Raw genomic sequence first — 13,272 nt, 5'->3', positions numbered from 1 at the left:
TTTCCTCACAATGGTTCTCTTTTTAGCTACCTGAAACAAAGTAATTATTTAGAATAATTTAATCACTGCATTTTATATGGAAATCTTGCTTGAGGAAAAGTTCCCTATTTAGGAGCAGAATTTTCCACTTATATACAATTCAATTTCTGTTTAATAAATAATGTAATGACATTATGTAGAAGCATTATGTAAAGTTTGGGTTTTTTTTTTCACGGAGTGACCTTAAATCTCAGGAACACTTTTAGAGAAGGGAAAGTCTTAGTTTATGACCTTTGACAAACCTGGACGTCAAATATCCCATGTGAAAAAGGTCCAAAGAAAGCCACAGAGGCTGCACTGCTTCATCTGCACAGGTTACACAGCAGCCACAGCTGCTCTCAGCCTGTTAGCAGCCAATTGCAATGTAACTAACAAGTCCCATTTAATCACATGTATGTATTCTAATTTGCTACCTCACATTTTCTGCTCACAAGCAATTGTTTTTTTTCCTGCTAACATGTAGAAGGCTTTTACAAGAACATACAAAATGTACTTTGTCTCAGATCATTTTAGTTCAATCAGCAATCCTTTCTATTATTTCCAAATCTGAGCCACATCTCACAGCTCAGAGATGGTATCACAGATTTTGTAGGAGCATCTCGGACAAAAGGTACAAGTTCTCTGGAATAACAGGGCTCCCTCCATTGTTTTTCTTTGCAGTAATTCAGTACATAGTGTGAATAATGCTACTTCACACCAAAGGCTCACTTGTAGGGATATCCTCTACCTTCCAATTTGTATGCACATTTATTTTACACTACCTTAGAATTAAAACAACTCAATGTCATAATAAAGGTAAGTGCACAGAATAATAAATACTACTGAAACTCAGAAAAACATCAAAAAGGGAGAGAACAAAAAGCAGTGAATTAGGTTAAAAAAACCTTGCAGAATCTCTATGGGATTGTTTTTTGTTTTTTCTTTTTTTTTTTTTTTTTTTCAAAAAAGCCTCAAGCACACAGTCACACTGTAACCCACCTGGTTATATTTTACAAATGGAGTGCCAATTCCAGACAACTTTAATGTTAGGCAGAACTCTGCACCCGTGAAAATTAATGGTAGCACTCTATGACATTAACTAGAATGAAATCAGGCCATGTGAGTACCTTCTGGTTTTGCTATAATGAATAATATTACAACATTCTGTTTTCTACTCACACTTCTGTGAGTTGACAGTATGCTTGCATGATTAAGATATAAAGCTAGCAAATGTTTTAATTCAAATATTATTACAAACTAGAAAGAAGTCAGATAAAACCAGAGATTTTTTTTTATTGCACAAAATAAATTATATAGAAACAATGCAACAAAACAACTCGTATTGTAGGCTGCACAACAGATGTTACAACATGAATATATTTATTGCTTTGAGAAAGGAGCAATTCAGTGCTAGTAAGCAGATTAGTTATACTTCTTGCTCATCTAGATTTTTCATAAAATTAATCCAGCTGGGCTAGAGGCATCTTGCAGCATACAGGTCAGGCCAAATTTTCATTTGTTATCAACCATTATAAAGGTGCTGTAAACCTTCTTGACATTAGCATGAAACATGCAATTTAACATCACCAGTACTGAGCCATGCAGGTAGTTCACTATTAGAAATATCATTACATATCTGATACATTTATACACAAGTTCTAGCCCATTCAGAGGCTTTGCACAAGCTGTTGTTTCAAAAGAAATCTTGCTTACAAATGTTGATGCAGATTTGAACAGGCTTCACTCTAAAGTAAGAGGCACAACCATGAGGTTTTGCCAAAAACCCCCAAGTACCAGCACTTCCCATCCCTAAATGGAAAATTGATCACTAGTGCTGACTCAGTTATAAGTGTCTCATTTTTTCTAGGGCCACACTCAGATTTGAGATTAAAAAAGTCCTCACATTCCTTTGGTAGAACTGGGTGAAATTTACAGTGCTTTTTAGAAGTACTTCAAAACACAACACATTTGGTTCTTCAAAAGATACAAGCCTGCAGTACTGGTGTTGCACTCAGATCAAATGGATTTTAAACTGCTACTTTGTGGACCCTGAGATGTTGACCATAATGAATTACTACAGAAATTAACTCTTAACAAAAATTATAAAAATGGACAATGTTCATGTAATAAAACACATCAAATCCTGATCAACTGCAGATCTTTGCAAAGCATGAACATAAATGAGAGAATGCCATTTCAAGTGTTCATAATCTGAGTCAAATTCTCACCCAGTTTGTCAAGGACACAAGTATTTACTCAGTTGAGTTCCTACCAATGAATTCTACTGCTAGTGTTCGCACTCATTATTGCAAAACTTACTTATGAGAAGGTTAATATAATAAGAGTAAATTCAAACAATATTAGTCACTCATGAAAGGAAATAAAGTGAGGAAGTGGGAAGCCTGTCTCATTTTAAGTCTCAGCTACAAGGATAATTATAGAAAGTCACTCCACTGAGGTCAAGCTGAAGAACTTAACTGAGCACCAGACCCATGAAGTAGATCCCTGTAGAGTCCCACTGAAATAAGTAAAGAGACTTTGGATTGTACACTACTATGTACACAAGCAAATATGGTTGCCACTCTTTACTATACTTTAATAAAATTCTTTACTGTATCCCTGAAACTGTGTTAATGCATTATGATGAAACAAAATACAGTTGAAAGGGAAGTTTCAAATAGCTGCAAAATATCACAAGAAGTGAATTATTCTGAATTTTAAAAATTGTATTAGCACAAATTCTCAGAATCTTTAGTGGTGCACTGACATTCCACGCACGTACCCAGCAGTAGTTTCCTTTGAAGGAAGGTAAGTATTAAACTTGACTAATCTTGCATACTTTTTCATCCAGGGGACTGTTTATTAAATACTGTATTTAAAATTCTGTCATCTTATAAAAATGTTAATAAGCATAGTAAGATTAAACTAAACATCCAGATATACTCTGAAATGTCCACTGAAACACATGCATCACAAAAAAAATGGTTAGCATTTTTATACTTATTATGAAGTAGAAAAGTTATAAGGCAGGATGAAGCTAATATCAAAGATGAAAAACAGCACCAGAAACCTGTGTTTTGCAATTGCTTTCTGATTGGACAGAATATATTATCATAGTCAGATACAATTGATTAAGGGAGAAATGCATTTAGCCCAGCTGTACTAACTATACAGCTTCACACAGAATAAACATTCCATAAATCAACAGAAATTGCATTTGAGCACAAAAAATAAAAAATATGTAAGTGATTCTCTAAGCAGCATTTTGTTTTCTTCTTTTTTTCCAAAACATTAACATAGATAGATATTGGACTGATTAAATATCTACAAGTGCTTTTCCTTTACAAAAATACATATATTCTTAAGAGTAGGATAGACTGTCATTAACAATGACCTGTGTTTTTTTCACTTCAATTTGAATGATTTATAAGCTAAATTTTACAACCACAAAAAGGTTTATTTGTAATAGGATGTTATCACTTTTGACAAAAAGCTTAAAACATTTCATATTTTAAAACAAATTAGCAACTTAAGATCACAATATGTTCTATAAGCTCCTAAGTACTGTGAGGGCTGCTTTATTAAAAACTGGTAACTACTGATCAAATGCAAGGAAGCATTAGGACATTATTACTGCTCACCATAGGCTCCTTTCTTTTAACTTGGATCACAGCTTATATAAGGACACTTAGGCCCCCACCCCCAAAAAATCCATTGAGAGTAATTCTATATCAACTATTCAGTAGCCTGGAACATCCAACAATTCAGGCTTTGCATTAATTTTAAAAAATGCAAAATACTTTCCTTTCAATAGTTAAGTCTGCAATAAGGGAAAAAATGATGCATTGCTTCATGTTTGTGCTAAGATGCTTCTATTTCAGAAAAAAATATGATCAGTAAGTATTTAGAATGAAATCTTTTAGCCAGCTAAATAATTATATTGACCTATTACTTTCCAGTTTAGTTAGCCACTATTCTGGAAAGGGAAATCAAGATAATTTGAATTTTTTTGTTTCATACTGCACAAGTAAAATAATCACTTCTTACTAATCAATGGTCTCACATCAAGGACAGCAATGCCATTTGCTAAAAAAATAGCTATAAAAATCTGTAAAACATAATATCTTCTCATTATCCTCCAAATCTGTCCTTTCCACCCTCCAAAATATCACTGAACTACAACTACAAACCCCAAAAGTAGCTTGGTGACTATTTTGTGCTTTGGAAGGTTTACAGGATTGACAGCACACAGTTTTTTGTTAGTTCACAGGCCAGGTATAGCAGACACATCAGTAAATGCAAGCCTTTGTGCTTTTCTTCAGGAACATGAGCTAGGACTCAGAGCTACTCTATGTTGACTAAACCTCAATGCTACTCCTGTTGTTTCTTTCCTTTTCTAATTTGTTTTGGAAACTGCTAGGTGTGCCTAACCCTTTAGCTTGGTGACACAGACAACTACGACTGGTTCAGTTCTGCTTGATTGACTCCAGGTACCTCTTGACCATTCAGGCACTCCAGGAAAATGTCAATATCATATTCCAAGTTCATTTCTGGGTGGTGTTACCTTTGGTATTAAATAGGTCCCTTAAAACTATTAGGTAATCAGATTATCCATAAAAATAGTGTATTTTTAAAAAACCCTAGTTTTTAAGAACAAACTAAGTATCTGACAAAAAAGACTAATTTTAAATCAATAAGTATGTAATATTTTTTCAGTAAAAATGGAGCATGTTTCATTTTACCACAACAAAATTCAGGAGACAACAGGAACAATATCTACCATACTCAATATAATACAAAACTGAATTTTAAGAGTAGAATACCATTATAAAATGTGCCTTGCACTTTGACAATAACCATCTTCATTACAGCTTCATTTGTAATAAAACCCTCAGTATGTTAACTAGCAGCAAAACCATTTTACGTGCAGCCATTTTGTATATTGTAGAGTAACCTTCTCTCAACTCTTTGCTTTACACTGTCAGGGGAAAAAGGAAAATGCACAGTAACTACTTCTGTTCACTTCATCCTGTCAACTGTCAGCCACGTTAGAAGCATGTCCTAAAAATACACATAAAAGTTACTTCAAAGAAAAGGACCTAATGGTTCAGAAAAGCAAGCAAAGTCAAACCAATGCCTATCTTTGGTTAAAATTAATTTAACAGCAAAACTACTACTTACAGACATCTTTCATTACAGAATTTCTTCTCTATCCTGAGCTTACAGAACTTTGTCAACTTCTGCAAATACAACCTCAACATTTCTACCCATGTACGCAGCTGCTCTGCTTCACTGCCACACTCCAGGACCACAGGGACCTAAATTGCTCACTAGAGAATGAAACAACATCCTTACTCAGCTGTAGGGGAAAGCTACCCAAATGCAAAATACTTATGGCACATATCTTGTATGGAAGAATCTGTTGGGATTTCATCAATTAATTAATTTCCTATTCTGGAACCTATGGTTTTAATCTGATCTACAGTGTAGACAGAAGGTAGAAAAGAAGATCAATAGGTAGATCTCTTTATGAAGAAAAGTATTTAAACATTGCAAAATCACCTTTTGAAGGACATTCCTGCCAGAGATGTTTCAGCTGAGGTCTGAAGGTCAGACAACCCCTATGTGAATAAATTAGAGGTAAATGTGCAGTTGGAAGTTTTCACATTTCCTTCAGGTAAATCAATCCCCTCATCTTGGACCTCATCCTGGAACACACTCCAGTAGGCAACAATCCCTCCTCAAGGAAGTGTTTTTAGCTGAAACCTGCATAGAAGCATGACCTTGCTCAAATTGACTATAAAGGATTGAAAATGCAGAGCTGTGAGAACTTTGCTGAAATCCATGAGAGTTGCCTGATAAAGGAAACCTGTGAGCTGACACCTCATGTGCGATTTCACCTTTACAAATCCTTAGTGTTTTGACTTTTGGGTAGGAAACAGGGTGTGGTATGGGAATGGCCAAAAGATGTGTAAGAACCTAGAATTAATTACTGGAGAGAGGGTGCCTATTTAGACATTTTAACTGAGAAAAATAATAAGTCAACAAAGCATGAAGTAAAATGAGAGGGGGATATATGCATGATAGATGCATATTTGTAGGGAGCAAAGAGATGCCTTCAATCTGCCAGATTAAGTGAAGAAACTGGACCAAACTCTTGGATAAGGATGTAAGTCTTAATTGCCTTTGCACTTTTCCAGGACAAAATTGAGTTTGATCAGTGAATGTTATTAACCAGTATGTTATGTAGCCTCTCTATAAACAAGGCTCAATCTATTTATTTTGAGACTTAAGACTGGTTTTGAACAGCTACCCGTTCTCTAGTATTTCTACCAGACATAGGATCTGGCTGAGATGGATGCTATGCCTTTTTCTGCAAGTCCTCTCAAGAATGATTTTTTTTTCTGGGGAGTGAATAAATACCTTTTGTCTTCAGTTATATGAAAATGTAAAAAACCAACAAACAACTCAGTGATTGATTCAATTAAAGGACTAAGCTACGGCCTATTTTTTTTTAAACAGCAGAGAATAAAAAATTGTTTACTTCTCTCACTAAGCCATGTACCCATTATTCATGGGAGAAATGACATGGAACTCTGGACCATTATTTTATCTGCAGTAAGAGGCTAGCTTATATCTAAATGGAATGGGATGGGATCAGTCTCTTTTCTCCTGCAGATACACTAGGACTGTTTGGGATAAGAGCAGAAAAGTCAAGTCAAGCTGTTGAAACCTACAGATTAAAAAAGACCAAGGTCCAGCATTAAAGGGTTCCTCATGCAGAAAATGGAATATTTTCAACATAAAAGTACTTATTTTAATACAATTTCTACTGAGATAGGCTGGTTTTAATTTAAACTATCTAAAAGAAGACATTTTTTTCCTTTTTTCCCATGAAAGCTTCTCATTACAGTATGCTTATGATATATTCTTTCTGAAAATATTAAGACCATAGATAAAATTCAGAAGGAAATATTACCCTGTCAAATGAAAATAATGGGCTTAAAAGGTATTCTGTATTAGTAATCAGGCACTTCACTTGGTGTAACATTTTCAGTAAAGTCAAGATAATACTTGTGTAACTTTTTTTTGCGTAACTGCAAGCTAGCTGAGTATGCACAATATACTTCTTGCACGGCAGACTCCTAGGACCCAAATCCCCAAAGCTTTCATGTGAATAATACCAACTACAGTGATGAGTCACTTCAGTTACTGAAGCAATCTTATTTGGTATTTCATTAAAAAAATCCCTTCATAGGACTAGGCCCTTAGCTACCAGGAGTGTAGTAATGTATCATGGAAGATACATTTCTTGATTAATCATCTAATTCCATATTGTTTGAGATATTACAGGACCTTGTTTCTAAATTCTATCTTGCAGCTTGTTACTAGCTAAAAGCAGCAACCAGCTATGCCTGACAAAAAGCTGTTTATGATTTTCATTAATGAGTTTTTAAATTCCTGGGAAAAAAATCCAAGCAGCACCAAATGTGCTAAATAAGGGACAGCAAGGTTAGGTAGTAGTGTGGATTTTTTTAGGTCCCTCTGCAGTTAGATACTGCTAATATGGAAAAGTCATAGAAACACAGTGGCAGCAACATTTATTTTGTATTCCTATGTTTTACAAGGATGCAGTGGTGACATCTTGTCATGGAAATGCTCAGAAAGTGTGACTTTATCCAAGCATCAGTTCTAGCATGGCATATGGTGCAGTCTGAAGGGAATGCCTAGGTACTCATTTCTCTTTACCCCATCTTTGGCACACAGGAATCTGCACACGCATTCTCATTTTCCTATGGTGCTCAGATACTCTTAATTGGCACAAATGAATTAAATCTGCATATCTGTAGAGACATGGCACATATGTACTATATGAATGAAAATTTCCTGTAAAGAAGGCAGTGCCTGTGTTGCACAACCTGCCCAGTTAAGAAATGTATTTCACTGGCACTTTACTTTTACAAAAACTATTAAACTATAGCAGCACTCAGGCACCATGCCATCAAATCAGAAATGCAGAAAGTGTAGGTGGTTAGTTCATATGCATTTAATGCTGCCATTGGCAGCCGGGAACATCGGTTCAGATCTGTCAGTATTTTCCATGCTTAAAATGAAGATTTGCCTTCTGTAATCTAGCTTTAACTTGCATCAAGAAAATACCAGGAATCAAAACCAATGTCCATCTCTGATTGAGAAAATTCATGAATTATGAATGCAGGAAGTTATCAAATGGTCAAAGAAAGCTTCAATTAGTTGCCATTCCAAAGCCAAGGCAAAAGAGTGCTATTCCAAGGGTCCTATTAGATGGATGGATTAAATCTTGTATGTTCCTGTCTTTTTAAAACAAGTCTGTTCAAATTTTTTCAAAACAGCAAACACAATTGTTGAGAAAAAAATTGTGCCGTGAACCAAGCAGAAATTATGCTTAAGCATCCTAGCATTAGTTTTGTGATTAATTGAAACAGATGTTTTATGTCAAGCAAATTTACAGTGAAAATTCTGGTATAAAAACACATTAAATATATAAAAATTGTAAGGTGTAATTGGTATGTGCATGTAAATATTTACAAATAATATTCTATTTCTACTGTACAAAACAACTGTATATACTAAAGAGAAGAATGATTTTCAATCAGAAAGCATGCTCTGCTCTTCCAAGCTGCTCCATGAGGTGGACTTCTATATACAAGAAGAATCTATTTTTCCCTAGAGACTCTGAAGAGAAGGACCCTCCCTACAAGGAGCATCTTCTTTTTGTCAAGTAGCACATCACAGACTGGATGGGCAAAAGGATGTCTGCTCCCTGCAGCCAGCACGTCCCTGCTGCCTGTTTCTGGGCAAAGCAGTGCCTGTGCTGGCCAGCACACTGCAGAAGGGGCAGTGGCTTCTTCCTTTCCTTAACAAACTGCTATTGACAGCATCTTGATTTCTGCATGTCATATGGGCTTTGGTGTGCAGTGGTAGGATTCAACCCAACTACATGAGATTCCTCGAGTCACCGATGTTCGAATGCCTAACAACATTAAAGAGGCCAGACTTAATCCACAACATGCTTATTTCTCCTATAGAACATACTACTGTACATGAACATAAACTTGCAAAGGAATTACAGCCTTACATCTATCTTTTGTATTTGATCCCAAGAAAGAATTTTCACTTTGTCTATCTAAGAATGATCAGTTCACTCTACAGTAGCTTGTGAAAAATTGATTTGGTTCCTTTTTGCTGTATGCAAAAGGCATAAAGAAAGTAAATAGCTATCTACAACACTAGCAGGCATGTACTAGGTAGAAATTACATAACATGACTGAACTATGAAGTATCTCCAGAGAATCTGATCGGAAAAACTCAACTGACTTTTAAGCAAAGACAACGGAAGACAGAAAACATACACATTGCTATGCTCCCTGCAACATTACCAAAAACCCCAAGGAACATCCCACACTAGAACCAGTATGCTTGTAATACCTAAGGCAACAATCACTTTTTATCCAGCACTACCAGGTCTTAGGAAAAAAAGATGACCTGAATAATTATTTTGGTCAGACTGCTAATCTTCAGTATTGCATTACCTCTAATTTTATGGAAATAATTTTATGATGTAACTTTAGCTAGTGAAAATTTCTGTAATGAATTCTAAACTCCAGATAGTCACAAGAGATACAGCATGTAATTAAAGCTATATATATTTTTTTGTCTTAGTATATTATAGACCTCTATTCAATCTTAAAAGGAAATGTTTGTCATGAAAAGTAATAATTATGAAAAATTTTGCCTTGGTCATAATTTTGTAGCAGAATTTAGTTGTTCCATAGACATTTGTATTATTTGACCTTCATTTAATGGAGGCTTTATTAGAAGAAATGTAATCTAACAAGAAGCCATTTTTCCAAAAACAGCTAGTATCCCAATTTCCAAATTTCAGGGAAACTATCAGAAAGTGCAATCACAAAGGCTACAATGCTTTCAAGCAATATTAGCAATTTTAAGATTAAAAAATACTATTTTGAATTAACATGTTCTACATCTCTTGTTCAGTGTAATTAATCTTCATTCACTGCAAAAGGACTGTTGCACACTCATGAGTGAGCTATACCTGGACCCATGAGAACCTTATCAAGGAAAAGATAGTGGCCTAATCACCACTTTTCTAAATATATTTTCTATACAAAATATTGTCAAGGTATAATCCTTAGTTATTTTTACAGTACTCTATGATTTAAACAACAATATTCAGTAAAATAGTAAGTGTGTGAAACTGCAACACCACATGAATGAGCGCTCTGCCATTTTGCTAGTGTAATCAATATTAGGACCAGAAAAATTTTCTAACACGCAAGCAAAAATATTCCATAGGTTTTGAGTCTTGACTGTACACTTCATGATTTTGGCTATGATTTGCAGCACACTCTTAAGGTACACAAATATCTTATGCACATTTCAGTAGCAGAATGGCACTTGGCTTGCTCTAATAGAAACAACAGAGATGCAACTGACAGTTTTAAGAAAGACAACGTCCTTATTTGCATGCTGAAATTCTGGCTGTGTCCCCCCAATCCAGGCACATCCATTCATTGTGCAATCTGTCGATGGGTAAACAAATAGTGCAGGATTCATCTCAGTGGGATCTGGCCCTTTGGTCTAACCGAAGTCAATTCTAGGTCGATACTGAAGTACCATAGGGTAAGACTGAAAACAAGCAAGGGAAAAACAACAACAAAAACAGACAAGAAAGCATGAAGACATGATTCATAAACAATACAAAGAAAATGCAATTAAAGTCTACCTTAAGAATAGCCAGATCTTATCTCTTAAGACAGATGTATATGACAATTTTTATGAAATAATTCCATACATTTCATCAGTTAAATTCATCCCTGTACTTCAAAACTATTAACTATTTGTCACTGATGTACAGTTTCTGTATCTGCTTTTAGATATTTCAATATTTATGTTTTATTACATTTATAGTTGTGAGTGCTCAAACAAGCCTTATTTCCGTGTTGCTGTGTTTGATAAAAAGCAATCTTGACATTCCATACTTTCTAAACCAAGGTATATTTACAGGCGATATACTTGGAAATTTATATACAAGGGTTCCATAGCTAAACTATAAAAAAGGTCAAACTGCTGTCAGCTGGTTTTCTGAGAGATGACCTTCTTCCCAAATCCAAACTCCTTAACCTCAAATCTAGTGATAAGTTTTTATTGATTCCTACTGAAAAAAAACAACCAACCAACCAACCAACCAATAAAAAGCAAATCAGCTTCTTGGGTCCCTAAATTAGATAGAACTTGTGGAATGGAAGGCAAGAATGGATGGGTTTCCCATAAGAGCCGTAGAATATCTGGGCACTTGTTGCTCCAACTGTTATAATTTACTCAACCTCTTTTCAGTCTGTCAGCATTTCATTTGTCTCAAGTTTTCCTCTTAACTTCATTAGCATACTGGATATTTTCTATAAAACCCTGGCAAGTCTCATTGTCTCAGCAGCTGTATGGCCTTAAATACCTCTCTGCCATACAACAGAGAAACAAAGCTAATATAAGTTCTTTTTATTCCAAATTTGAAAATACAAAGAATTATTATAGAAGCTATCATTAAAACCAGAAACATTTTGCTTCATCCTTCAAATGCAACAGAGATGAAAAGAAAAAAGATATAGCTCTAGAAACCTACAGGGTTAATAAACTTTCATGCCATGGTAGTGAAATATCACCAGGAATAAATGTGATCACACTTGCAGGGGATTTACAAACTAGAGTTCAGAGAAACCACAAGGTAAACCCAGAGGTATTAACAGTACCAGGAGTATTTAGCAGAGAAGACAGGAAGCACCATGTGCAGTCTGCATGTGCAATTAACAAATATGTATGTGTGGTATCATAAATTACTTGGTCTCTGATTAGTTTTTTCTTTGCATAGGACATGACTACCATTTCATTTAAATGCTGTTTCACATTTTGACTTGAGTATATAAATTGCCTGTAAAAGTGTGCAGATCTAATTGGAAGTGCACACAGGCAGAGACAGAGCAATCACCACACTGAAATTGCCAAGTAAACCAGTGAGGCTCAGTGTTTTAGCAAACAAAATCACAAAACTGTACAAATCAAATGCACTATGCTGGGACAATTCTAATTAATGAAGGAGGCATGAGTGCAGTAGTTCACTTCCATCACTAGTGGGGAGTGACCCTCTACCACCAGCTCTAATTTTTTACTCAAGACAAAAATAGTATGCCAAAGTTGCAAAGGAAGTTTTAGAAATCAGTTAAAATCAAAATTCTCAATGAGGAAATTGAAATACTGTTTCAAATAGTGTTGGGAACCAGATTGGTCAGTGAAACTTAAAAATCAGCTTCAGTTTGCAGGTTCTGGACGTTTTGCTTCTAGAGATTATTTGATTTCTAATTTTGAAAATGTGAAAGGAACAGAGTTTAGAAAAATCTAACATTTTTTTACTCTATCAAAAAGGAGATATGAATTACCATAAAGAGATGAAACCAGTATAGTCTCTTAATTCACAGTGACTGCCCAATGCTGCTTAGTTTGAGGAATAAGATAGCAAGAGGTAGATAATCCTTTGAGGCTGATATGGATATCAACCTACAGAATGATACCACTTAGAACAATCACAAATAAAAACTGGCCTAAGGCAAAGTAAGACAAACTCCTAAATCCTTTGAATAAAGTTTGTGCTGCAGGAATGAAAATGCTCAGACCTCACTCACAGAGTTTTAGCACTTTGTAGTGAGGAATTTTAAAAACTCCACAAGCTGAATTACAATGGAGGTGCTGATGGGACCTTAATGACTGTAATATGTACAGTCGTGAGTGCCTCTTACCTGATAGAAAGTGCCATCCTGTGAGCAGACTTGCGAAGATGAGCAGTTCTGACACCGAAACTGCGAAGGAGATGATTTTCTGATCAGATAAGAGGCATCCACAGCTGGACATACACATTTACCATTTATTGATTTAAAAAAAATTAAATGTAAAGGTTATAATCAATTTACTTATTTAAAAACAGGAAAGATTGGCTTAATGAATAAATGGATATTTTTCCCTTTTCTTGTATATCTCATGTAAGGTCCACAGCTATGCAGTAAAAGCTCATGGTCAATAGTACCAGAGACGAAGACAATGGATTCCCTTGAACTTCATTCAGAAGAAGAGACTGTTAATTAATTACCATGGCAACTTCATTGAGGAAAACAAAATCATAGAAGCCTAGATATTACTGGATTTATT

At 35.2% G+C, this 13,272-nt stretch overlaps 1 protein-coding gene across 2 annotated transcripts in view; it reads right to left on the bottom strand.

Moving 5' to 3' along the window:
- Positions 1-1,286: 1,286 nt before the first annotated feature.
- PCGF5 (polycomb group ring finger 5) overlaps positions 1,287-13,272 on the bottom strand; it is a 33,699-nt gene continuing 21,713 nt past the window's right edge. The window contains exons 8-9 of one of the 2 annotated variants that reach the window (XM_068197633.1): positions 12,867-12,926; positions 1,287-10,707 (exon numbers count right to left, since the gene is read on the bottom strand). In XM_068197633.1, coding sequence (XP_068053734.1) covers positions 10,660-10,707; positions 12,867-12,926 — 108 coding nt within the window. In that variant the 3' untranslated portion in view covers positions 1,287-10,659. The remainder of the gene's footprint in view (positions 10,708-12,866; positions 12,927-13,272) is intronic. The other variant, XM_068197634.1, reaches the window with a different exon arrangement.

Source organism: Anomalospiza imberbis, chromosome 8, assembly GCF_031753505.1.
Source record: "Anomalospiza imberbis isolate Cuckoo-Finch-1a 21T00152 chromosome 8, ASM3175350v1, whole genome shotgun sequence".
Classification (NCBI taxonomy): Eukaryota; Metazoa; Chordata; class Aves; order Passeriformes; family Viduidae; genus Anomalospiza; species Anomalospiza imberbis.
This window is presented reverse-complemented; position numbering and strand designations above follow the sequence as displayed.